Source organism: Cnephaeus nilssonii, assembly GCF_951640355.1.
Source record: "Cnephaeus nilssonii genome assembly, chromosome: 17".
In the NCBI taxonomy this organism is placed as follows: Eukaryota; Metazoa; Chordata; class Mammalia; order Chiroptera; family Vespertilionidae; genus Cnephaeus; species Cnephaeus nilssonii.
In genome coordinates, this window is record NC_137088.1 from 8615541 (window position 1) to 8643355 (window position 27815).

Here is a 27815-nt window from a genome sequence, read left to right on the forward strand (position 1 = left end):
CATACTGTTTTCCATAGTGGCTGCACCAGTCTGCATTCCCACCAGCAGTGTTCCCTTTTCTCCACATCCTCACCAGCACTTGTTGTTTGTTGATTTTTTGATGATAGCCATTCTGACAGTTATGAGGTGATATCTCATTGTGGTTTTAATTTGCATTTCTCTGATTATTAGTGACTTTGAGCATTTTTTCATATGTCTCTTGGCCATTTGTATGTCTTCTTTGGAGAAATGTCTATTCAGGTCTTCTGCCCATTTTTTAATTGGATTGTTTGTCTTCCTTTTGTTGAGTTGTATGAGTACTTTATTTATTTTGGATATTAACCCCTTATCAGATGTATCATTGGCAAATATGTTCTCCCAAACAGTGGGTTCCTTTTCCCTAGGAAATATATTTGTAAACAGATTGCTACGTGAAATGTCTGAAATTTTACTGCCTATGTTCTCCTCTAAGATTTTTATGGTTTCATGCTTTACATTTAAGTCTTTTGCCCATCTTGAGTTTATTCTTGTGTATGGTGTAAGCTGGTGGTCTAGTTTCATCTTTTTGCATGTGTCTGTCCAGTTTTCCCGGTACCATTTGTTGACGAGACTGTCTTTACTCCATTGTATTTTCTTGCTTCCTTTGTCAAATATTAATTGACCGTAATGGTGTGGGTCAATTTCTGTGGTCTCTGTTCTGATCCATTGGTCTATATGCCAGTACCAGCCTGTTTTGGTTATAATGGCTTTGTAGTATAGTTTGATACTCAGTATCACAATACTCCTACTTTGTTCTTCTTTCTCAAGATTGCTGCAACTATTCAGGGTCTTTTATAGTTCCATATAATTTTTTTTTTGTTATTTTTAAAAATATATTTTTATTGATTTTTTACAGAGAGGAAGGGAGAGGGATAGAGAGTTAGAAACATCGATGAGAGAGAAACATCGATCAGCTGCCTCCTGCACACCTCCTACTGGGGATGCGCCCGCAACCAAGGTACATGCCCTTGACCGGAATCGAACCTGGGACCTTTCAGTCCGCAGGCTGACGCTCTATCCACTGAGCCAAACCGGTTAGGGCTCCATATAAATTTTTAAAGTATTTGTTCTAGCTCTGTGAAGTATGCCATTGGTATTTTAATAGGGATTGTGTTGAATCTGTAGATTGCTTTGGGTAGTATAGACATTTTAACGATGTTAATTCTTCAATCCATGAATATGGTATATGCTTTCATTTGTTTGTATCTTCCTCTATTTCTTTTTTCTTTTTTTTTTAAATTTCTTTATTGATTATGGTGTCACATATTTGTCCTCATCCCCCCATTCCCATCCCACACCCCTCCCCACGGATGCCCCAACCCCCTGTTGAACTTAACCATTGGTTAGGCTCATATGCATGCACACAAGTCCTTTGGTTGATCTCTCCCCCCTCCCCCCACCCTCCCCTATCCTCCCTCTGAGGCACGATAGTCCGATCGATGCCTCCTTGTTTCTGGTTCTGTTCTTGTTCATCAGTCTATGTTGTTCATCATTTCCCCTAGATGAGCGAGATCATGTGTCACTAGAGATATACTTATAAGAACTGAATGTGAGACGAGCAATAATAGTTATGCTGACAGGCAAATGAATCAGTCTGTAGTGAGTTTCTTTCTGGACCAACAGTTCTTTTGAGACCCAATATCAATGTCCACCAGTTCCTTATGAGTACATGTCGGCACTGACCCCTCAGCTCTGGATGGTGGACAAATGGTGGTAATGCAGGTCCGACTCCCTCTGGTTTGGTCTCGGCCGGACCCAGGGTCACGGCTTCACCCGGACTCAGGGGCGCGTGGCCTCACCTGGACTCAGGTGCGCACGGCCTCACCCGGACCCGGGACCCAGCCTCACCCGGATCCAGGGACACACGGCCTCACCCGGACCCGGGATCCAGCTTCACCCAGACCCAGGGGCGCGTGGCCTCACCCGGACCCAGGGGCGCGTGGCCTCTCCCAGACCCAGGGGTGCGTGGCCTCACCCGGACCCGGGACCCAGCCTCACCTGGATCCAGGGGCACACGGCCTCACCCGGACCCGGGATCCAGCTTCACCTGGATCCAGGGGCGCGTGGCCTTACCCGGACCCAGGGGTGCGTGGCCTCACCTGGGCCCGGGACCCAGCCTCACCTGGACCCAGGGGCACACGGCCTCACCCGGACCCGGGATCCAGCTTCACCCGGACCCAGGGGCGCGTGGCCTCACCCGGACCCAGGGGTGCGTGGCCTCACCCGGGCCCGGGACCCAGCCTCACCCGGATCCAGGGGTACACGGCCTCACCCGGTCCCGGGATCTAGCTTCACCCGGACCCAGGGGCGCGTGGCCTCACCCGGACCCAGGGGCGCGTGGCCTCTCCCAGACCCAGGGTCGCGTGGCCTCACCCGGATCCAGGGGCGCATGGCCTCAGCCGGACCCAGGGGCGCGCGGCCTCACTCTATTTCTTTTTTCAATGTCCTATAGTTTTCCAAGTACAGGTCTTTTACCTCCTTGGTTAAGTTTATTCCTAGGTATCTTATTTTTTTTCATTGTTGTAATGGTAAATGGGATTGCTTTTTTAGTTTCTCTGAGAGTTTATTATTGGTGTATAAAAATGCCATCAATTTGTGGATGTTGATTTTGTATTCTACTACCTTGCCAAATTCATTTATTACATCTAGTAGTTTCCTGGTGGAGTCTAGGGTTTTCTATGTACAATATCATGTCATCTGCAAATAATGACAGTTTTACTTTCCATTTTGGATGCCTTTTATCTCTTCTTTTTGTCTGATTGCTGTGGCTAGGACTTCCAGTACTATCCTATATAATAAAAGCCTAATATGCAAATAGACCAAATGGCAGAATGACCAGTGGAACCACTGGTTGCTATGACATGCACTGACAACCAGGGGGCAGATGTTCAACACAGGAGCTGCCCCAAGCCTGCAGGCCCCAGGCCAGCCAAGGCGGGTGCCAGTGGGGGCCCCTGATTGCCCTGCAGACCAGCCCTGATCACCGGCCAGGACTAGGGACCCTACCCATGCATGAATTTCATGCACCGGGCCTCTAGTGTTGAATAAGAGTGATGAAAGCAGACATCCTTGTCTTGTTCCTGTTCTTAAGGGAAACACTTAGTTTTTGCCCATTGAGTATTATGTTTGCTGTAGGTTTGCTATATATGGCCTTTATTATGTTGAGGTATGATCCCTTTATTCCCACTTTACTGAGAGTTTTTTAATTAAAAAAAAAGGGTGCTGGATTTTCTTGACTGCTTTTTCTGCATCTATTGATATGATCATGTGGTTTTTCTCTTTCAATTTGTTTATGTGATGTATCACATTTATTGATTTGCGAATATTGTATCAGCCTTGCATCCCCAGTATAAATCTCACTTGATGTGGTATATGATCTTTTTAATATATTGCTGGATCCAATTTGCTAATACTAGTATTTTGTTGAAGATTTTAGCATCTGTGTTCATCAGGGATATCGGCCTGTAATTTTCTTTCTTTGTAGTATCTTTATCTGGTTTTGGAATTAGGATAATGCTGGCTTTATAAAAAGAGCTTGGAAGTGTTCCTTCCTCTTGAATTTTTTGGAATAGTTTGAGGAGGATGGGTGTTAGTTCTCCTTTGAATGTTTGGTAAGATTCACCTGTAAATCCATCCAGTCCAGGACTTTTGTTTGCAGGAAGATTTTTAATTACTGCTTCAATTTCATCAGTTGTTATTGGCCTACTCAGGTTCTCTGATTCTTCCTGATTGAGTTTTGGAAGATTGTTATGTTTGTAGGAATTTGTCCATTTCACCCAGGTTGTCCAATTTGTTGGCATGTAGTTGTTCATAGCATTTGCTTACAATCCTTTGTATTTCTGTGGTGTCTGCTGTTAGATCACCTCTTTCATTTCTGATTTTATGTATTTGGCCCTCTCTCTTTGTTTCTTGATGAGTCTGGCTAGGGGGTTCATCAATCTTGTTTATCTTTTCAAAGAATCAGCTCTTGGATTTATTGATCTTTCGAACTGTTCTTTTTTTTAAATCTCTATGTCATTTATTTCTGCTCTGATCTTTATTATTTCCTTCCTTCTACTTCCTCTGGGCTTTTTTTGCTGTTCTCTATTCATTTATTTATTATTTTAAAAAATATATATATTTTATTGATTTTTTTACAGAGAGGAAGGGAGAGAGATAGTTAGAAACATCAATGAGAGAGAAACATCAATCAGCTGCCCCCTGAACACCCTCCACTGGGGATGTGCCCGCAACCAAGGTACATGCCCTTGACCGGAATTGAACCTGGGACCTTTCAGTCCGCAGGCAGACGCTCTATCTACTGAGCCAAACCGGTTTCGGCTGTTCACTATTCATTTAGTTGTAGGGTTAGTTTATTCTCCTTGCTGAGAAGTCCGGGATGGCGTCTGTGGCGGGGACCCAAATTGCTATTTCTGACTAGTTAGATCAGGCAAAGACTCAAAGCCTCCAGAGAACCGCCTCTGTCTGCAGACTGGATTGAGTCTGGAGTAGCCTCAAGCAATTGTCCAAAGGTGGGGTGAGAGGTTTTCCAACAGGGTGGAGCATCTGCTTCTGCCTGGAGGCTAATTGTTATTCTCAGTCTCTTGATGAGCCTCAGAAACTCCAGGGTAGGGCAAGGGATTTCCCAATAGGGTTGGCCAACTCTGCCCTTCCTCTGCCAGAGCACAAGGTGAGTGGCTGAGTTTGAAATTTTGTGTGTTGGCCCTTTAAGAGGGTCCCTGCATTTCCAGTCATCTCTCCCTGGCAGACAGCAACCCTGCTGCTTCTCACAGCCAGGTGTTATGTGGGCACCTTTCTTAGTTCTGGTGCTCTCTGCTGGGGGGCCCAGCTTGGGGGTTAGACCCCAGAGGTCTCAATGGCAACCCCCCACAGCTGAGATATCCCTCCAGAACTTCAGCTGCTGTCTGTGGGAGTCCGGCCAGCCCTTTCTCACCTCCATCCTTCCTACCAGTCTCTATGCAGTCTCCACTTTCTGTCCTTGGTTATCAGGGTTCTCTCCAGCTAGTCTTCAGTTGATTATTCAAGGTGTTTTTTTTTGTTTTTGTTTTTTTGTATTTTAGTTATAATTCCAGTTTAGTCCTGGGAGCATGTCTATGAGCTTCCACTTAATTCACTGCCATTTTTAATCTCCTAAGACATAGATTTAAAACAAACTAGCATTGAGAAATAATATGCTTAATGTTAAATGCACTTTAATAATTTCTGTAGTCCTGGCTGGTTTGGCTCGGTGGATAGAGTATTGGCCCATGGACTGAAGGGTCCTGGTTTGATTCCCGTCAAGGGCACATACCTTGGTTGCAGGCTTGATCCCCGGCCATGGTAGGGCCACATGTGGGAGGCAACCAATCGTTGTCTCTCTCTCACATCAATGTTTCTCTGTCGCTCTGCCTCCCTTCCACTCTCTCTAAATATCAATGGAAAAACATCCTTGGGTGAGGAGTAACAAAAACAAAACAAAGCAAAACAAAAAACAAACAAAAATCCCCAAATAGTTCCTATATAATAACAAAGAAATAATTCTTGCCTACTAAATTTCTGAAGTATACAAAGTACAAATATGGGGGTGGTAGACTTATCCTCACCATGCAGGATGTGCATACATGGATGGATATATCTGTCAAACTCATGGGACTCTACACCAAAGATGTATATGTTTCACCATAAATTAACTAAACATCAATTTTTAAAAAATACGTTAAAAACAAACAGAAGCTGCCCTGACCAGTTTGGCTCAGTGGATAGAGTGTTGGCCTGTGGACTGAAGGGTCCCACGTTCAATTCCAGTCAAGGGCATGTACCTTGGTTGCGGGCACATCCCCAGTAGAGGGTGTGCAGGAGGCAGCTGATTGGTTTCTTTCTCATCAATGTTTCTGACTCTCTATTCCTCTCTGTAAACAAATCAATAAAATATGTTTAAAAAAAAAAAAAGCAAAAGAAGAAAAGCTGGTGATACTCAGTGCTATCAAAGGGTGGCTGCGCTGGGTGTACCAAATGCTGTGATACCAATTCCTTTGTGAGTCCACACAATGGAAAGCCACCCAGAATCTTCTTCTCAAAGAATAATGCTTAGTGACATGGGGAGGCATTCATGCTATAATGTTAAGAGAAAAAAATACCAGGACTAAGTTTCATATAAGACAGGACTTCAAATTTGGAAAAGGTGAACTGGACACAGGCAGAAACTCATTGGTTCATTGAACCAATGAACCATTCATGGAGCTCCTTCTGCCACCCTGAGCTTCTAGCCTGTGGGCACCTCCTTGTGGGAGCTGAGCTGGGGTTTGGGGGATGGATGTGGCAGCTTAACTGCCAGGGAGCTGGAGGAGACACACATGGGTTTTCCAGCACTTGAGCCGAGTTTTTCCTGTTTCATTGAGGTGTAATGTGCATGTATGAAGTGTGTCAAGTGCACTAGTCTCAAGTATAAGCTGATGATTGCCCGCGTGGACAGCTGCTGTGGAACCACCACCCTGATCAACATTCCCAAGTTCCCCTGTTCATCCAGTCTTGACCCCTTTCCAGTACCACGGCGCTGACCTGTTGCCACAGATTTGTTTTCCTGTCCTAGGATTTCATATAACTGGAATCATATGGCATATATTCTTTTGGGCCCGACATCTATGTCTGTGAGGTTTATATTGTTGCACATACCCACAGTTCATTCTTCTTCAATTGCTGTGTCCTCTGCATGAATTTACCTGCCGATGGCCACTGGGGTTGTTTAGTTTTTGTCTGGTCAGAGCTGGGATTATTTTATACATGTCTTCTTGATGAGCTTGGCATTCATTTATGGGTATACTAGTATATCTAGAAGTGGAATTGCTGAGATATGTGGTAGCTGAGATGTGTGTTCATCTTTACTAGGAACTGCCGAATAGTTTGCTACATGGTTGCACCATTTTTACTCCTCCCCCTACCCCCACCCCCACCCCCACCCCAGCAGTGTCTGAGACTCCTGATTGAACTGAACTTTTTCATGTGGATCCATGTGGCAGTCTGAGGCAGTGGCAGGTGGAGGGTACAGTTAGGGAGAAAGATACTCGGGGTAGAAGGAATGTCACGGAGGCACATGCTGACCACGAAAATGTGCCCCTCAGATCTCCTCCCATCAATCCAGCTGCCGAACCGGCACTGAGACGACTCTTCCCACAGTGGCTCAGCCAGAGACCAGGAGACTCGTCTGACAGACAACTCCAGCTCCAAGAACTCCTGATTGTCCTAGAGCAAATCTCTCAGAATGAGCTACAGCCTGAGACTCTAAGTCTTTGACGCCTCTCTTTCCCTCTCTCCTTCGCAGCAGTCAGACCTGTATCAGAGTCGCTCTTTGAAGAAAAGGCTAAAACTCTTTCTCCTTCTCTAGGGACAAATTTGACCTGGGGGTTAACTTTCTGGCTGTTTCCATGGAAGCCAGATAAAGGTGGAATGTCAGGTGTTTTATTCTGCAGAACTGCTGACGGTAAAATTGACCTCTGCTAGACAAACCACATCTGGATGGAGGGACTGTGAATGAACTACAACACCTGGCAGGACACCATAGCACAGGCTTCCCTGAGGGCGACAACTCTTATAATTGCACAAGTCCTTTGAGGGACCCTGGAAACTGGCTGTGGGTTTTTAAAAGATAAGGGCTTCTATGGGGCTTCCAAACCAACGTGCCCCCCACAAGTACCACTGTGGGTCTCATCTCACCCCTGAGCAGCCACTCGGGGACGAGGGCAAGGGAATGGCCCCTGGACTGGGGTGAGGACGCCTCCTGTGGAAGAGCAGAGCCTGGCGCTGCCCAGCCACCCTGCCTTGTCCTGTCCTACATCCTTCGGGGTAGACCCTGTGCCAGGTGTGGCCTCTCGTGGTCCTGAGTCTGAGTGTCCAGTGGAACCTAAGACCCTGCTCTTCCTCACCACAGCCCTCTCCCACCCACTCCCAGCTTTATCCCACTGAGATGGAAGTGTGGCCTTTATCCAGCAGTCAGTGGCCTCCCTTCCCAGTCCTCCACGCTTCCCTCTGCCACATCCCCTTGTTTGACAATCAGGATTAAAGGGCATCTCCTTGCCAAGCCAGTGTGGCTCAGTGGTTGGGTGTCAACCTATGAACCAGGAGGTCATGGTTTGATTCCCAGTCAGGGCACATGCCCGGGTTGCAGGCTTGATTCCAATGGGGGGGTATGCAGAGGAGGCAGCCGATCAATGATTCTCATCATTGATGTTTCTATCTCTCTCTCCCTCTCCTTTCCTCTCTGAAATCAATACAAAAATATGTACTTTTAAAAAGGGCATCTCTCTTCAGAGGAGAACACCCGAGCTCCAGTTCTACCAGAGATGACAGTGCATCTCTTAGGCACTCACTGCAGCAAATTCTGCTGGCCAGCCAGTGATGCCATGAGGCAGTGTAAGGGTCTCCCACGTGTAAGGGTCCAAATCTCCTCTGTTGATTAAACCCAGTTTTGCTGGAACAATTAAGATCAGAATTGCCCTGGTCAGGTGGCTCAGTTGGTTGGAGCGTCGTCCCATTCACCCAAAGGTTGTGGGTTCAATTCCCTATCAGGGCACATAGCTAGGTTGTGGGTTCAATCCCCAGTTGTGGCACAAATGGGAGGCAACTGATATATGTTTCTTTCACATTGATGTTTCTCTCTCTTCCTTCCTCTCCCTGGAAATCAATGAAAGCATATCCTTGGGTGAGGATTAAAAAAAAAAAAAGGCATCTCCCAGCCCCACTTCCTACCGTCTAATAAAAAGACTTGACTAAGATGTTAATAATCATTTAATGAATGCAGGTGGATTTTACGGTGATGGAAGCTGATGAACCACTTGCCCAAACCACCGTGATTGATTACTTGCCATTTCCAGAAACCTGGGTACCAACCAGAAAGACGCGGTAAGGAACAGCATGATCACTCAGCCAAAGAGGTTCCTTGGGATTCTTACCTTCCTTCTCCTCCTCCCCTAAGGACCTTCTCCAGGGGTATGGATGCTCAGGAGGGAGAAGGGGCCGGGGGTGGGGGAGAGGGGTGTCCCACCACAACAGGGCACAGAGGAGTGCTGCAAACCCCACGCCCCAGATGCAGTAAGAAGACACGGGGGCACAGGCCCAGGGCAGGCCTGCTCAATAAATAAACACACAATTCCCGAAGCCACCACGGGGGTTAGCGGGCCCAGGGACCCTGAGCTGGAGGGGCCACCCTGAGGCCCGGCCTCGGCACACTCGCTACGTGCTGCACACCAGCACGTCTGCAAAGGGTCCAAGGAGGAGCTTGTTGAAGATGCAGCGGACCCACACCAGGTAGGTCGTGAAGGGCTTGATGTTCTCGGTGAAGGTGTGGTTCTGCAGGGCCAGGATGTAAGGCACGTAGGTGTTCTCCCCCTGCTCCTGGAGCCACACCTCGTACCTCACCTCGCGCACCTTCAGGTACTTGAGGTTCCATGGGATCTGCCAGGAGACAGTGAGGCGGGCCTCGGAGGCGCCCTGCACCGACGCCTGGCACCGCGCCTCCCGCACCTTGCCTGGGTAGAGGCTGACGGTCCACTTCTGCTTCCGCGGCCCCGGCCGGCCCTTCACCACGCGCCGTATGGTTTGAATGAGGGATGGGATGTCCACCTTGGTGTCCTGGTAGATTCGGAACAGCCACTCAGGGTTCCGGCAACAGAGGTGCCTTGGGACCTCCCGGCTCTGCAGGATACGGGCCTGCTCGGCCTGGTCTAGGTGGGCGATGCCCCCCTCGTCCCAGGGCCGCTCAGGGTGCGTGACCGTGTTCTCTGGCACCGTGTTCCGCCAGGCGACATAGTAGAGGTCCATGCCAGGCAATGTGGCCAGCGTTTTATAAGGGGTGTAGTGGTCAGGGTTGACGGCATAGGGGAAGAGCTCGACCACGGTGGCCCCACGGGGCAGGAAGAGGGCCGTGACCAGCTGGGCCCCGTGCATGCTGACCAGCATGGAGGCGTTGCTCACCAGCCCCACGACATCTGCGAAGGCGTGGTCCTCCAGGGACACCGTCACCGTCTTCATCTGGAACTCCTGGGCCAGCGCCAGCAGCAGCTCGGCCTCGTTCAGGATGAGCCTGTTCTGGGTGCGACTGAAGACCAGGATGTACTCCTCGCCTAGCGGGCCCCCCGCGTGGCTCACGTTGAGCTTTTCCGTCATGAACCGTGCAAACTGCCGGATCTCGTGGCCCGAGACCAGGATGTTGGCTTTGGGGCCCTGGGGCTGGACAAAGCCGTACTGGTACCAGGTGGTGGTCTTGGTGAGGCCCACGAACGCCCGGGAGAAGCACAGCAGCCGGCCCAGGGTCTTCAGCTGGGCCCGCAGGAGCGGCGGCTTGGGGCTGAGGAGCTTGTAGAGGTCAAAGTGCGCGCCCTCGGCCCAGCCCTCCATGAAGAAGAGCCGGGCGTCGCGGGCCAGGCCGGGGACCTGGCGCAGGGTGTAGAAGAGGGGCAGCAGGTCGTCGTGGAAGACGTGCATGAGGTTGTCGGGGTTGAAGCGGTTGGCGATGAGGGCCACGTCCGGCACGAACACGGGCTTGGGCAGGAAGCGCAGGGCGGCGGCCGGCAGCTCCAGGAAGTTGAAGTACTGGGTGTTGTGGTCATCCACGGTGGACAGGTCGAGCAGGGCGGGCTGGAAGCGCCGGGAGCCCAGGTTGGGCAGCATGACGGAGGTGTTGCCGTGGAAGAAGATGAACTCCTCGGCCTCGCTGGAGTAGCAGAGCCGCTTGAAGCGGCAGATGCGGTCGGTGTGGGTGCGCCCGGTGCACACCATGTGCGTGCCGCCCTCCACCAGGCTCTGCAGCGCCTTCGGGTAGTCGATCCTCGGGGCCGAGGCTGCCTCGGGGGCCTGTCGGCCGAGGGCCAGCTCCTCCTCCAAAGCGGCCGCATGCTCGCGCAGACGCACGTGCTTCCACAGCACCGCCGCCAGCACCGACACCAGCAGGGCGTTGAGCACGGCCGAGAGCTGCATCCTAACGCCGCCACCCCGGGGCCCTAGTGAGACGATGGCCCCTGGTAAGTGCCGCAGGCCTGCCGGGCTTTACCCATCCCTGCGGGCACCTGAGCACCGGCTGGCCACAGCCTGCAGGAAGAAGGAAAAGAAACAGCTGTTGGCACAGTCTGTCTGCAGTCGCCTCAAACCCCTGCTGTGTGCCAGGCACTGGGCTCGGCTCTGGGTCCCAGCTACGGCAGGGGACCCGGGCACCATTAGGCACATTGGCAGCACAGTCGATTAGACTGTTATTCAAGAGTACTTACTCCTGCCCAGCCAGCGTGGCTCAGTGGTTGAGCATCCACCTATGAACCAGGAGGTCACGATTTGATTCCTGCCCAGGTTACAGGCATGATCCCCAGTGTGGGGTGTGCTGGGGGCAGCCGATCAATGATTTTCTCTCTCTCTCTCTCCCTTCCTCTCTGAAGTCAATTTTAAAAAAGTACTTACTCCTCCCCACCCCCACTGCTTCCGGGTACAGTACACATCTCTCTACCTTGACTTTGGGCTTGGCCACATAACTTGCTTTGACCAAAAAGGAAACAATGAAGAATCAAATAAATCACTACTACAAGTGACAAGATTCTGCAAAGTGGATGAGTCATAAATTGATATTCAGAAAAAATAAAATAAATAAAGCCCTTCCTGAGGGGATGAGAGGCAGATGTGTGCGCATAAGCCAATGCATGTTTTGCTCTGATCACAGACAAGAACGGCTTCCAACAGAAATTAAAGCTAAAACGAACACACCCAGGGAATATCAGAAAGCAAGACCCCCAGGAAAATGAGTCAAGGGGAGAGGAAAGACCCACCTCCAACCGGAGTGGGCATCTCAGCCCCGGTACTCACATCTCTAGTGAGCATTCTGCTACCTGCCCCTCCGAGGTGTCCCTGTGGTGAAGGCAAGCGGGGATGTGGGAGGGGTGGCGGTGTTCTCTTACACCTGGGGGCTGTGTGAGCAGTGGCCAGTCCACTGAGCTCAGGCCCTGGGGCAAAGCTTATAGGAACCAGGCGTGGAAAGGAAGGTTTGCTGGGGATGGACAGCACGTTCTGCTAGAAACAGTGTGGTGTTCAAGTGCCTGGGTTTCTAACTTGACCACTCAAGCCAGGCAGCCTGCACCAATGTCTGATGGGAACAAATGCAGACACCATCCTCCCTGGGTGGGAAAGCTTGGATCCTAAGGACTAAGCAGCTGCCCACAGTGGCAACAGGCCTGACGCACCCCCTTGTCCCCTTCCCTGTCTCACTTTATTCCCCCATTCATGGTTATTGGAAACGAGTGCAAATTTTACACCTGAATCCTTTCAGGACAAAGCATGATAGAGTAAGACTATTTTTCAAAGGAAAGGGGGAAAAATAAGGGACTAAAATATGCCCAAGAAAGCTCTGCCAGGCAGACAGAAGGATGCTGCCAATTCATTTCCCCAAACTGCTTTGCTCAGCTCCTGGAGCAGCTAAATCCTACCCGACTGCCACGGATTTGGGGAATCCCCCTTCCAGGATCCCACCTGTTCCAAGAGGCACTGGAGGCAGGTGCCCATGATGCTGCCACACCTGCAGACTCAGTAAGAGCTGGGCAACCGGGGTGGGGGGTGCCACCTGCCAGAGGGACTCACCATCTGAGGCTGGGCATCTGGCATGGGGTGCAGGCCCCACTTCGGGAGGTGGGGTGCGTGCTGGCCAGCTCCAGACACAGGCTCAGAAGTCATTCACAGGGGCCTTGGGATCTGATAAGGAGTAAAGGCTCCAAGAAGTCTAGGCCTAGAGCAGAAGGTACAAACTCACATGCTTACTGGAACCAAGAGCCAAACGGGAGAGTGAAGCCAGGGGCGGGCTGTGTGGCCCGGAGACTGAATTCCCAGGTTAGAGCTCAAGAGCATGAGGGCCGGGCATCCGTCTGCTCGGGCGGCCATAACACAGTGCCACTGCCGGGGTGGCTTAACCCACAGACAGTTCTTTTCTCCCAGTCCTGGAGGCTACAAGTCCAAGATCAGGGTGTTAGCAGGTTTGGTTTCTCCTGAGGCCTCTGCCCTTGGCTTTCAGATGGACACCTCCTCACTGTGCACAGAGGAGGACATCTCTGGTCTCTTCCTCTTCTCACGAGGACACGCCCCATCAGATCAGGGCCACCCTTACGACCTCATTTAACCCTCATGACCTTAAAGGCCCTATCTCCAAATACAGTCACCTTGGGGGTTCGGGCGTGATCATATGAATCTGTGGGAACACAATCCAGTCCATAACACTACTCTGCTGGTCTTTCCGGGAAGCCAGAAATCCACTTAAAATGTCAAATGTGCCCAGCCGGCGTGGCTCAGTGGTTGAGCGTCACCCTGTGAACCAGGAGGTCACAGTTTGATTCCCAGTCAGGGCACCTGCCTGGGTGGCAGGCTTGATCTCCAGTGTGGGGCATGTAGGAGGCAGCCGGTCAATGATTCTCTCTCATCATTGATGTTTCTACCTCTCTCCTCCCTTCCTTTCTAAAATCAATAAAAATATATATTAAAAAAATGTCAAATGTGCTCACTTATAACTTACAGCAACTATTAAAGTTGAATGAGAATGATATGTAGGCCCAAGGGCTGGGGCTGCTGGCCTCACCCGAGTCCCCACCTGCAGGACCAGCTGGCACCCCTCCAGGAGCGGGCTTGGAGGCACCCGCCAGGCCCGGGCTGCAGGAGACCCAGCAGGGCCCAGGCCAAGACGGTGCCCACACAAGGTCTCACATAACTTTCTAACCATTTTACTTCCAAGGGCTGTGCCTAATTGTCATGGAAAAGTATAAGCTTCTTTTGCCATTGAGAGGTGTTTTTACCCTAGATACAGCCTGAATGGCTAGTGCTGAACTACGGAGGCTTTTCCTCTGCACTGACGTGTCTCACACTGTTAGTAAAGAGCAAACAAGTTCTGACAACTCAAACACCCTCAGAATGATCTCTCCCCCAACCCCGCCCCCCTGCCGCCTCCCCTCTTTTGTTGCTGGAGGCAGCATATAAAATGGAGACTGGTACCATATTGCTTAAATGTGCCCCTAAGTTAGACAAACATTTATAGGGCACCAGGTGTTTTGAGCAGAGTATTTACCCTTTGCCAAGACGCTGGCAGCCTCTGAGTGCTCCTTGTAAAACTTCACATTTAACGGGGCAAGCGTAGTTAACACTCAGCTAAGAGTCCTCCTCGCTTCAGGATAAAGGGCAAAGCTCAGCCAACGCTGGAGACATTCATCCTACATTAACAGTCGGTGGCTGTGACTCGACTTCCTTATCAACACACATGTATGCAACACTTTCAAAGAGGGGGACCCCAAGAGAACTCGTTTGTGTGGCTCTGGCGAGATAGGTGTTATCAGGCTTGGCGGAGGACAGCCAAGACTCCGAGGTTCTCAGCACAGGCAAGAGTGTCGAGCAGGCAGAGGGGGCCCAGCCTCGCCTGCATCCCTCTCACCAGCCCCCCAATGCAGAAACCTTTGATCACACAGCCAGCTCTACCATCACCTGGCTTTGATCACACAGCCTGCTCTACCATCACCTGGCTTTTGCTTGGCACCGTGATCACTTGCAAGTTAGGCCGGCCTGTGTGGTCCTCTCTGGTGTCAGAGAGCAGCACGAAGGCGCACCCCTGTGGCCATGAACGGGGACGCACGCAGGGAACAGAATCCTGTGAGCCTCTGCTGAGATGCTCCCACAGGTGACACAGAACGTGCCCACATCCATTTTCCCAGGTGAAACTGCCAAGTTCAAATAAAAGCAGTCCTTACAGGGAATGCTCAGGTCCCAATGTGGACACACATCCGAGGGGCCCCTGGGTCCGGTTTGAGGGGCTGAAGCATCAAGAGGATCCGAAGACAACTCGTTCACTGTAGGAAGCATAAAGCATTCACCAGGACGTGGGAAGTGTGTGCAGCAGCACACAGGCGCACCCCAGGAAACTGCCGGCTGGGGCTGCGGCCAGCCAGACAAGTGACCTGGGGGGCGAGGGGGGGGGCGGGATTTGAGCAGGGTTTTGGAGGTCATGGGGAATAAGATGACCAGCTCTGTTATGTGTTCACATGTCCCCATTTGTAGCAATGCCCACTCAAATCTCTGTCTACAGCAGGCATCACTGTGCCCAGTTATCACATCTGCCCACCAAGCCAGTCCTGAAACCACTAAGCTGTAGGCTCTTCACCCATCCTAGGTCAGAGACGGCCAGACCCAAAGCCATGTGCAGCTGAGTGGGCCCTGCATTACGAGACAGGCAGAACCCGGGAGCTCAGCTGCAGGGCAGCGCGGACCGCACCAGGGGAAAGCAGCGGGAGGAAGCTGCCAGGGACCTGGGTTTCACGGGTGGAGGCCCATGAGCTCAGGCAACCACTTGTAAAGCCCTCTGCAGGCTAAGGTGGGTGATCCCTGCCAGATCCCAGGGTGCCCAGCAGGTGAGTCCTCAGCCCTTTTCCTGTACCTCTTCATGTAAGCCTCACAAAAGCTCTCCTTGCGGGTACTAGTATCATCTCCATTTTCTTTTCTTTAATCTTCACCCGAGGATATATTTTTATTCATTTTAGGGAGAGAGAAAAACATCAATGTGAGAGAGAAACTTCCATCGGCTGCCTCCCATACGCGCCCCAACAGGGGATCAAACCCTGCAACCTGGATATGTGTCCTGACCAGGAATCAAACCCGCCACTTTCTGGTGCATGGGACGATGCTCCAACCAACTGAGCCACCTGGCCAGGGCCAGGGCCAGGGCCAGGGCCAGGGGTCTTGTTCCCAAGCACTGTGTTCATCTGCCACCAGACTCAGCGGTACGATTAGCAACAGAGAAGCAGGGTAGCCCTCAGAGCAATGAGTTTTTATCACTCAAGGGCAGAGCAGCTGTGGAGAGCTCTGGACACGCAGACCCACGGGCCCTCACCTGTAACTTAGCAACCCAAGGCGGCCTCTGTGTAACTCACCCCACCTGGCCAGGCACAGCGCTACCCCCGCTACCCCCGGTGGCAGGAGGCTCGGGGAGGGGGGGCATTCTCTCCCCCAGGGAAGTGTGGGTACACACTGCTGTGTCCATTACCCCACCTGTCCTCGGCCGTGCTGAGAGGGCTAAGCCACCAATTTAGAATGACAAAATCCCCCTTTTTAGAGCTAAAAGAACCCTGCGAAATGATTTGCTCCAACTCGTTATAAAAGAGGTCGTGAGAGGCAGTGTGAGCTCTCACAGGCAGCCAGGATGCAAACAGCGGTGTGCTGAGTCTGGGGCTCCTCCTCACATCCCGGCTCAGGAGCGGCCCACCCCACAAGCTGCCCAGAGGATGCAGTTCCGAGCGCCTTCCCAGCCCTGAAACAAGACCAATACGTCTCCTAACCACGCTCTCCAGGTCTCACCCGGATTGCACCTGGCTTCAGCTGCCTCTTCCTAACACTGCACCTCCCAGATCACTCCGTGGGTGGGAGGGTCACTCTCGTCCAGCCTCACAGGACCTCCGACCGGGACAGGACCTCACAAGCAGCCAGGGCTGCAGGGTCCCGCCTCTTCCCCAAGTGGCACGAGCACGCCCCTGCTCCTAATACGGAAGGCTGCCCCGGGCACACCTGTGCTTCACAAGCTGCAAAGGCCGGGGCCGGAGAGCTCAGGGCTCCTGCTCTGGAGCCGAGATGCCAGGATGTGAGCTCCCGGCCTGTCGCTTAGCAGCAGCGTGACCCTGGACCGTTTCCTCCTCTTCCTTCTGATACGCAGAGGGCTGTACATAATTAATGTCTACACCCGGATGAGCTTGGAGAGAAGTGCACACCCGTGAAACCATCAGCATAATCTACGTGCCAGAACCTACCCATCACCTCCAAAAGCTTCCTCCTGCCTCTTGTGATTCTTTTTTGTGATAAAACGCGTAAGATCTATCCTCTTAGCCCTGACCGGTTTGGCTCAGTGGATAGAGCGTCGGTCTGCGGACCCAAGGGTCCCAGGTTCGATTCCAGTCAAGGGCATGTACCTTGGTTGCAGGCACATCCCCAGTGGGGAGTGTGCAGGAGGCAGCTGATTGATGTTTCTCTCTCATCGATGTTTCTAATTCTCTATCCCTCTCCCTTCCTCTCTGTAAGAAATCAATAAAATATATTTAATAAAAAAGATCTATTCTCTTAGAAAGTGTTAAGCACATGATAATATATAAGCATTGCTACCTACCGGCCCTATGCTGTACGGTGGACCTCTAGGACGTGGTCACTTGGACACCTGAGACGTTGCAGCCTTTGACTAATGCCTTCCCGTTTCCCTTCCTCCAACCCCTGGCAACCACCATTCCATTCTCTGCTTCTGTGAGTCTGACTGTTTTAGATTCGTCATCTAAATGGTGTCACGGAGTACTTGTTCTTCTACGCAGAACAAATTGTGCCTTGGCCAATTCTTGACCCCTGCAAGCCTCCATTTCCTCGTCTGAAAAAGACGCAATTACGCCTGCGTCTCAGGGTGGTTTCATGAATTCAAAGACACAACACAAGCAAAGCACACTGCCTGACGGCTGTCCTCATGCCATTATTCCTGGCCATAGCAACGATATAACAAACAGCTCCCATTCACCGGCTCTTACTCTATGCCGGGCGCAACGGTAAGCCCTTTACCCGAATCATCTCATTTATTCTTGCCTACAAACCTAAAACAGGTGTGGGCAATCTCCTTTCACATCTGAGGACGTATGCGCAGTTGTTAAGTGAACTGCCCACTGTCACGCGCTATGAAGGGGTGGGGCTGGGGTTTGAGCCCAAGTCTGACTCCAAAGCCTCTGATGTCATTTGTAGGTTCCCCCTTTCACATTCATCATTTCACCCCATTTACCTACCTATCATCTATCTATCTATCTATTTATTTTAGAGAAAGGGAGAGGGAGGGAGAGAGAGAGAAACATTTAAAAAGCCTACCTAGTGCTGAGCGAGTCCAGGAGACTACCCACTGACAACCAGATTGAGAGTGACCAGGATCCTTGGGGAATGAAGCACTTGGTAACTCAATATTCTGGTTAGCGCAGTCAACTCACTAGCAGCCTTTGCTGATTGCTAAGCACCTTCTCAAGCAAGGCTTAGTGCAAGAGCTGGCCAACCAGAAGGCCCGCTGGAGAGAAGCTTGGACAGGACAGCCCACCATGCGGAGGCCACCACGATGCCCACGTGGCCACAGTGTGCGGGGACTTTTACTCCCATGTGGCAGAGGCAGAGACGGGCTCAGAGAGGGTAAGTGACTGGCTGAGGGGCACACAGCTGATAACCATCAAGGACCTGAGTGGCCTGCACGTGTAACAGTCAACATTTGGTGAAGGAAGCCTGTTCCGTGTTCTTAGCCACCAAGTCCTGCCAAGCTCACCTGGTCACCCTACCCCTGCCGGGCTTGCTTCCCCCAAGAGAAGGCTCTGCGAGTCGGTTGGCATAACCAGGCCCAGGGTGCCCACCACCACGTGCAGGGCTCTGGCCTGAGGACCTCAGCCCCTAGCAAAGCACTTCCGTTCCCGGAGGCTGCCCAGGCACTGCCAAGCGGGCGTGACGGGCTCGTGTCACGGGCTCGTGTCACCGACACACAGTAGGGGCCCTGTTGAACCCCAAGTGGCACAGGGACGGGCGGCAGGCCTGTCCGCGTACTGCCTTCCAAGGGAGCTCGGGAGGCCAGGCCCTCTTCGCACACCTCCCCTGGCTCCCCGCCACCCGCGCCGCATCGCGCCATCACCTCCCAGGCTTGGGGACCCAATGCCAGGGCCTGCGCCCGGGCGGCGGCACCAGGACGCTCAAGGTCCACGGCCCCCGACCCCTGCCCGCCTCCCGCGCCCACTTCAGCCCGCATCCCACGCCGCTCCTCCGTTCTGCCAACTCCCCTCGGCTCCCCTGCACCCCAGGGCCCGGCGGCCCCTTCGTCCACTCTCAGGGGAGGTCCGGGGACCCATCCCTCCACTCCCGGCCAGGTCACGGAGCCCTCGCCAGCCCCGAGCGCGCGCGGCTCACCTGCGGTCGGGGCTCCGCGGGGCTGAAGCCACTTCCGCCCTGGCGTCCAGGAGCGCTTTCTGCGGCGACAGCTTCGGCTGAACCCGGTGCCGGCTCCGGGGAGGCCCAGGCAGGGAGCGCAGGCTGCGCCGCGCCCGCCGCCCGCCACCGCCGGGCTCGCGGGTGCCCGCCGCGCGTCTGCCCCGCGGAGCCAGCCCGGCCAGAACCACCCCCTTGGTTCGCGGAATTCTGGGAATTGTAGTTTGAGTCCGACAACAAACCACCTCTTCCGCCCGGGGGATCCTGGGAGTTGTAGTTTGCTCCCGGAGGGGTTGTTTTCCTTGGCGTTAAGTTTGTACAATTATGGGAGTCCTGATAATAAATTTAAATGCGAGTTAAACCAACAACCAGATGGTGTTTATAAAATCAAAGTAAGTAATAGGTTCACGTGCTTTAAACAGTGTAATATGACGGGGTACTTAAATACAAAAGCACCATTCCTCTTCAGCATCACTCCAATGTTGCCAGCCTCACCCTAACCCACCCGGTCTGCCCAGCTCCTCAAAGGTGACCAATCCCAACTCTCTTGGCTGCTGCATCTGGCATTTACTCCCAATGCTTGAAATATACATATGCCCCAGCTCTTGATTTATGAATTTTAGGCACTTTCACCTTTTGCTAGGGTAGATTTTAATTTCACTCATTTAAATGTGCACCGGCCATGACTACCTCCACCCACACGGAGCTATGAGAAAAAAAATAGTAGCAATAACAAATGCTGGTGAGTATGCAGAGAACCAGATCTCTCAAACAGTGCCCTTTATTGAGTTGGGGAAAACCTATCTTGGCTTTATAATTATTTTAAATGATAACGCCCAGGTATGGAGGCAGTAAGTTGGTCAAGTTTTGCAGGGCAATTGACAATACAGTCAAAAGTCTTTAAAAACATGCAGCCCTCTAACCAAGAAATCCTAACAGTAAATGGATGAATGCAAGGGTTGACCAGTGTTGTTTATAATTATAAATAAATTAAAAGGCTGGAGTGGCTTTATTAATTTCGGGCAAAACAGAATCAAGATCTATTAAAATTAGCAGGGATAAAAAGGGATTGTATGTGCCCTAGCTGGTTTGGCTCAGTGGATAGAGCATTGGCCTGCTGACTGAAGGGTCCCTGGTTCGATTCCAGTCAAGGGCACATGCCCGGGTTGCGGGATCAATCCCCAGTGGGGGGGCGTGCAGGAGGCAGCCGATCAATGATTCTCATCATTGATGTTTCTCTCTCTCCTTTCCTCTCTGAAATCAATAAAAAAATATTTTTAAAAAGGGATTGTATGTAATGATTATTAAAAAAGTCAATGCACCAAGAAGACATAATAATCCTAAATGTGAATGAACATAACAATAGAACCTCAAAATAAAACGATCCAATACTGACACAACTAAAAGCAGGAATGGACACAACCGCAGTTATAGTTGGAGACTTCAACTTCCTCCTCTCAACAATTGATAGGACAACTAGATAGAAAGTCAGCAGGAATACAGAAAAACTCAAATCAACAGGATCTAATTGACATTTACAGAATAGTCCATCAAACAACAATGGAACACACACTCTCTTAAGCACCCATAGTACATACATTAAAACAAACTGTATCGTGGGCCATAAATTTAAAAATTAGCAAAGGATATGGATACATATTTTACTGAAGAGCATAGATATATAGCGAACAAACACATGAAAAGATTTTCAGCATCACTAGCCATTAGGGAAAAGCAAATTAAGATCACGTTGAGAGACTAGCTGGAGAGAACCCTGATAACCAAGGACAGAAAGTGAAGACTGCATAGAGACTAAATAGGAAGGATGGAGGTGAGAAAGGGCTGGCCGGGCTCCCACAGCTGAAGTTCTGGAGGGATATCCCAGCTGTGGGGAGTTGCCATTGAGACCTCTGGGGTCTAATCCCCAAGCTGGGCCCCCCAGCAGAGAGCACCAGAACTAAGAAAGGTGCCCACATAACACCTGGCTGTGAAAAGCAGCAGAGTTGCTGTCTGCCAGGGAGAGATGGCTGGAAATGTAGGCACCCTCTTAAAGGGCCAACACACAAAATTTCTAGCTCAGCTACTCACCTTGTGCTCTGGCTGAGTGGACTGGAGCTGTGTGAGCAGAAGCCAGGGTTGGGGGCTCTGGGGTTGGAGCTCAGAAGGCAGACACCCTGGTTTCCTGTGCCGAGTCATTCCCACATGCTGGGGAGGCCATCTTTCTCAGGCAGACCTTTGTATCCAAGCGGTTTTTGCCTGGGGGAAGACAGTTGACCCACCCTATTGGAAAAACCCTTTTCTCCATGCTATGGAGCAGGGGTCCTCAAACTTTTTAAACAGGGGGCCAGTTCACTGTCCCTCAGACCGTTGGAGGGCCGGACCATAGTTTAAAAAAAAACTATGAACAAATTCCTATGCACACTGCACATATCTTATTTTGAAGTAAAAAAACAAAACGGCAAAAAAAACACCCGCATGTGGCCTGTGGGCCGTAGTTTGAGGACGCCTGCTATGGAGTTTCTGAGGTCCATTAAGAGGCTGAGAATAAAAATTAGCCTCCAGGCAGAAGCAATTGCCCCAACCTATTGGAAAACCTCTCGACACACCCGTGGACGATTGCCTGAGGGCGAACCCAGACTGAATCCAGTCAGTCTGCAGGCAGAGGCGGCCTCTGGAGGCTTTCTTTGTCCGATCTAATTAGTCAAAAACAGCGTTTGACACCGTCCTGCACTAGAGCAGCGGTTGGCAAACCACAGCTCAAGAGCCACACGCGGCTCTTTGGCCCCATTGAGTGTGGCTCTTCCACAAAATACCACGGCCTGGGCGAGTCTATTTTGAAGAAGTGGCGTTAGAAGAAGTTTAAGTTTAAAAAATTTGGCTCTCAAAAGAGATTTCAATCGCTGTCCTGTTGCTATTTGGCCCTGTTGACTAATGAGTTTGCCGACCACTGCAGATTGAGGGGTGTACATAGTCACAAACCCAAACAGGCAGCCAAAATGGGGAGACAAAAAGATAACCCCCAAATGAAACAAGAGAATTCTCCAGAAGAAGAGATAAATGAAATGGCGATAAGAAATTTATCTGATATGGAGTTCAGAATAATGATGGTAAAGGTGCTCAATAGCATGCGAAAAGATGTAGTAACTATGAAAAAAAGAACAGTCGGAAATAAAGAATGACATCGCCTTAATAAAGAACACATTGGAAGGAATACACAGCAGATTAGGGGAAGCTGAAGATCGGATCGGTGGATAGAAGACAGGGCAGAAAAAAAATCCCTCAATCAAAGAACCAAAAAGAAAAAAACAATAAAAACAAAACAAAACAGGAGGGCAAGCTTAAGGGAGCGGTGGGACAAGGTTTTTATTTTCAGACTTGCAGAAGTCATTACGAGGGTGCTATTCTCATAATGTCCACAAGAGGGCAGTATGTCAACACTGCCCTGCCAGGGCGAGAGCCCTCTAGGACTGTCAATGGGATTATCTTTTGAGACTCCCGGAATTACTAGGGTGCTGTTCTCAGAATGTCCACAAGAGGGGACTATTGCAACTCCTCAGAGAGAGTGGGAGGGGAGACACAAACATTGATGGGAGAGAGAGACATGGATTGGTTGCCCCCTCCACTCCCTGCCTGTGTGTGCTGTCCGCCCGCCTCTCCTCCCTTCTCCCTATGCCCTTGGCTTCTCTCCAGAACAATCATTTCTTCTCTTGGCCTTATGCTCCTTTCTCAGGCCTCAGCCCTCGCTGGCCCCAGGCCCCAGAGGTCTCGACTTCAGCGCTGCGTCCCAGGGGTTCTTAGCGGCAGACAATGAAGTCACCCTGGTTGGCGTACACAGAACCGAATGTATGAAGGGGTATGCGGTGACTCGCAGGTTCACTGAGATGATGGAGGAACACACTCTAGACTGGGCTTCCAGGAACAATGTCCGCAGCCGAACTGCTAAGGGCACGGCTGCCTCCGGTCCCCCGGACAGGCTGCCTCCACTGCTGCTGCTCCCAGAGGGAACCCGCACCATCGCCCACCACCTCCCTGCGCCGGGGCCCCACCTCCTGGACGCCCAGCTGTTCAGTTGCCGAACAGCCTCTGTTTTCTTTCCCAACCACGTGAACAGCCTGCTGCGCACCACATGCCATTCTAGCAAGAGAACACCTGCAGGTTAGGGGGGCAGTTAGCTCCTCTGTGGGGGCCCAGGTACAAGCACCTTGACTTTTGTCCAGATGTGGGGGTCACTGCTGGAGGTCTTCCTCCAAGGTCAACAGGCAGCCGTGGGTCCCTGCTTCTACCCGGGAACAGCATTCTTCAGCAGTTTTCTCCATTCAGCAAACACTCCGTGCAATGTGTCACTTGGGGGTGTTCATTCGTGTTTGGGGGGGGGGGTCGTCACTGTGTGTTTTCCGACTACAACACCTCTGAGGAGGCATTTGGGCTACGTTCCATCCATCCATGACCAGGTGGAGGGCTGGCTGGCTTCGCTTCCCTTGTGTTTGGGAAAATTCTTCTAGTCTGATGGAATCTACCTGGTTCACAGCCGGACAGACTGGTGCGGGCCGTCGTCTGACAGACAGTCTAAAGGATTTTGGAGGAAAAAGAGATCCTCGGTTTGTCCTGCTCTTATCAGAATGCCATCACCCACTCCCCAGGCCCCCGGAGAAAGTGCCAGCCCTCGGCCTGACTCTGGGGGGCCGAGGCCAGGCTCTTGAACTTGTTCTGTCTCATCGTGGGTCCTTCTGTCAAGTACTTGATCCTGGCTCGTGAAAGAGACATTTTGTAAGAGCAAAAATAGTCATAAGGTTGACTTGGGCAATGCGACCTAAAGAGCAAGATCTCATGGGCACAGTTACATTCACCTGTTCACAAGGGGAAGGCTATTCCTGAAGATGCGGGAGGAGACCTCTTCAACCAAAGATAGCTTGTAGGAGCAGGAAAGTCATCCAATACGGCCGCTCATCTTCCATACCTGACCCTTGAGTTTTTACGCACAGAGGTCCCTGCATGTTCCTCCCCAATTCCGGGCTTCCAAAGCCCAACTAACACACTCCATTCTGCAGAACAACTGTTTGGCTCATTCTCACCGACAGGGCTCTTGCCGCCTCCCCCCGCCCCCCCATGCCTTCCATGCACTTTTCTTAAGTATCGTTTTCTTAAGTTGGGTTCTCCCAAAACAAGAATATGAGGGCAAGCAGTTTATTTGAGAGGTGGTCCTAGGAAGCTCCAGCCAGGGGGTGGAGAAGTGAGACAGGAAAGGGAAGGAAGCCAGTCTGGGTGAGTTAATGCCACCGCTGTGGGAGAGTGTGGCTCGGGCCCACCGGGAGCTCCGGTGGGCCCCCACATACATAGACTTATCCCTCATCGCCATCGTACACGAGCGAGGTCGGAATGAAGACTTTTATCTTTCCACTCCCATTCATCGTGGCAGGAGCTGTTTCTAGGAGTCTGGGTGGGCACTCACTTCTGCCCCACACCTGTGGACTGAATATTCCACAGAAATCCCTGTGGTGGAGGATCCCCGGTCCTTGCTTTAAGAAGCTTTCAGGGTGCAAGGGAATGGGGAGGGCTGAGGAGATGTGGGTCGCCACTTACAAGAAAGTACAAGGATGGAAAAAGATAAACCACTTTCTTTCTTCTTCTCCAAAGTCTCTATAATCCTATCTAATAAAAGAGTAATATGCAAATCAACCGAACGGCAGAACGACCAGTTGCTATGACACGCACTAACACCAGGGGGCAGATGCTCAGCACAGGAACTTCCCCCTGGTGGTCAGTGTGCTCCAATGGGGAGAGCTGCTCAGACAGAAGCTGGGCTCACGGCTCCTGAGTGCAGCAGCGGTGGTGGTAGGAGCCTCTCCTGCCTCCACAGCAGCACTAAGGATGTCTGACTGCCAGCTTAGGCCCACTCCCCATGGGGACCCCCCCCCCCAAGTGCACAAATTTCATGCACTGGGCCTCTAGATAAATCGTAATGCCCATTGTATTATAGACATGGAAAGCATCTGAAGGCGTTCAAATGTGCTGCTTTGGCGTGTGAATTATTTTGAGCTGAAGGCAAATAGAGACCCTGTTGGCTCAGGAGAAACTTTTATCTTTCCCTAAAATAATTTAAATGAGGGGCCTTGCTCATAATAAGAAGTATCACTAGAGATAACAATTAAAAAAAAAAATCCTCACCCAAAGATATTTTTCATTGATTCCTAGAGAGAGTGGAAGAGAGAGGGAAAGACAGAGAGAAACATTGATGTGAGAGAAACACATCGATTGGTTGCCTCCTGCACGAGCCCCGACCACAGGTACATGCCCTTGACAGGAATCAAACCCAGGACCCTTCAGTCCACAGGCCAACGCTCTATGCAGTGAGCCAAACCGGGCAGGGCAAGAAAGATATGTTTTTATGACTTATCTGGAGGGCAGGGAAAACTTCTAATTACTGAACATCTGCTCTTATCATCCTGCCAATGACCGTCCTTCCCTCTGAAGCCCCAAGGGGCCTTACCTCATCCTTAGCTCAGACTGTCTCATTGCCTCCCTTCCCCTCTCTGTCTCTGAACCTCTGGTGCATGTGGGGTCTCTGTTCGTCCCTGTATGAAACAGCCCCCCTTTGTACATATGTCATTCCATCTCGTCACTTCCTCTTGTTCATCTGCCTCATGTCTATGTAATGATCAGACCGGCTGAGAGAACCTGGACAGGGAGGGGAAAGCTTCTTTCTCCCCCCCACACTGACTTAAAAAGATTTAGGGATGTCTTACGCATTCAAAGCTGGAAAAGCTCCCTGGCCTATTCAAAGTTTATACATATACAGAAGCCTGAAACCGTGCAGAAATGACCCCTCGTTTTCCCCGGGGACATCGCAGAGAGACGCTGTGGGTGGAGGGTGGGGCAGGCAATAACGGCTTGGACACAGGCCCCCAGGGAACCCAGCCTGCTCATGCTACTAAAATGACAACGTGACACACGCTCCTTCCCACGAGGCTTATACTACTCAGGAGGTCCACGTGTGGAAAGAAAAGGTCTTTTGAAGAAGCTTTTGTGTTTTCTTTACAGAAACAGGTAATAACATGTTCACCGTGGGCAACAGTAAAGGCCGCAGTAAGCTAAAAGAAGGCCATTTAAAATCACCCGTAATTTCACCATCCAGGGGAGCTCCCCGGTTCCCGTTTGGCTGTATCACCGTCCGGGCTGTTTGCTCTGCGTGGTTACGTCAATACGCAAGGTGAGCTCACACTGTGAACATTGTTCTGTCACCTGCCCTTTCCACTTGCCAATAGGTGGTGAGTGTTTGGGAAAGAAGCATATCCGGGAAATGACAGCAGTTCTCATGAGCATCACTAATAGATTGGAATAAGGTTGCTGACTCACCTGCTTTGGCCACAGCCACTTTCTTTAAGTGCCTTTGAGATGAATGCAGACAGTTTTAAATGATAATTCTCTATTTTTTAATAAGCCCATGATTTTCCTTGTTGCCATGGGTGCATGCTTTCACACTATTCAGGATTAATATATTTTATTCCCCTGGGGTGAGCCTAATTATACCAGTGATGTGAGCTAATTGCACAGTCTTTCAGGTAATAGTGAAATTATTTTATAGAGGTAGAAGAGGCTTTTTTGGCAATGCTTTAGTCCAATCCCCTTATTTCATGGGTCAGAAAATTGAGGTCTAAGCTAGATGGAACTGGACTTGGGCCAGAAAGCTGGCAAATGGCACATCCGAAGTCCCCGGAAATGATTTGCACATTTCCCAAAGGACTTTGTCTTGTGGAAATAGCATAACCAGAAAGATCTGAGAGTGGTATAGCATTGAGACAAGGTAGGTACCCCTAATGTGAACATGGAATTAAAGGCACCCCCAGCTGTAACCTCCATCCCTTCACAGGGACCCATACAACCCCAGTAGAAACTGGTCATGTGAGCTGATGACAAAATAGAATTCTGAGCTGGGCTGGGGTCTGGCGAGGTCAAGGCTAATAGAAAAGGGAGAAGGAGGATGAGTATAAAACTAGGACGAGGAGGGTGTGATGAGGGTGAAACTGGAGAAGTCAAATGACTATTCAAGTCAGGAATAAACCAATGATTAGGAGCTTGTCACCACGGAAACAGAGAGGGCTATGAGGGGCAAGGCAAGGCCAGGCGAAAAGATGAAGATATTATTTCTTACCTTTTATCTAAGGAATGGCTCACGGCTTCTCCATTTGGAGAGCTGCTCTCCACTGCTCCCTGCGCGTGGCTGACGAAGGCACGGGAAGATTGTGTGATATGTCCTGGGACACTGCTCTGGTGGCTGGCGTGGATTTGAAGAGGCCACTGGCCCTCCCTTTTCCTGGCCTACACCTGTCCACAGGCTCCACCTTGCTGGGCAATGCTATTAATTCTCATGACTTTTCCAGCCAGGACAAGAAGACAAAGGGGGATATATATCTTTAAGGCGTGCAGCCCATGGGGCTCAGAGCCCAGGCTGTCACAGCTCATTTTCAGGTTCACCTGTAACCATGACAACTGCAGTGATGCAGGTTGCCATGGAACATAATTTAACCTGTACCAGATTGTAAGAGAAAGAAAGAAGGGAAGAAAGAAAGGAAGGAAGGAAGGAAGGAAGGAAGGAAGGAAGGAAGGAAGGAAGGAAGGAAGAAAGGAAGGAAGGAAGGAAGAAAGAAAGAGAAAGAAAGAAAGAAAGAAAGAAAGAAAGAAAGAAAGAAAGAAAGAAAGAAAGGAAGGAAGGAAGGAAGGAAGGAAGAGAGAGAGAGAAAGAAAGAAAGAAAGAAAGAAAGAAAGAAAGAAAGAAAGAAAGAAAGAAAGGAAGGAAGGAAGGAAGGAAGAAAGAAAGAAAGAAAGGAAGAAAGAAAAAGAAAAGCTCAGCTTCGTCT

At 50.8% G+C, this 27815-nt stretch overlaps 1 protein-coding gene across 1 annotated transcript; it reads right to left on the reverse strand.

Moving 5' to 3' along the window:
* Window positions 1-8767: 8767 nt before the first annotated feature.
* Window positions 8768-19145, reverse strand: POMGNT2 (protein O-linked mannose N-acetylglucosaminyltransferase 2 (beta 1,4-)). The gene is made up of 2 exons (XM_079795583.1): window positions 18943-19145; window positions 8768-11076 (listed from the first exon to the last, which is right to left on the reverse strand). The coding sequence occupies exon 2, from the start codon at window positions 10963-10965 to the stop codon at window positions 9223-9225; it is 1743 nt and encodes a 580-aa protein (XP_079651709.1). The 5' UTR covers window positions 10966-11076; window positions 18943-19145; the 3' UTR covers window positions 8768-9222.
* Window positions 19146-27815: the final 8670 nt, after the last annotated feature.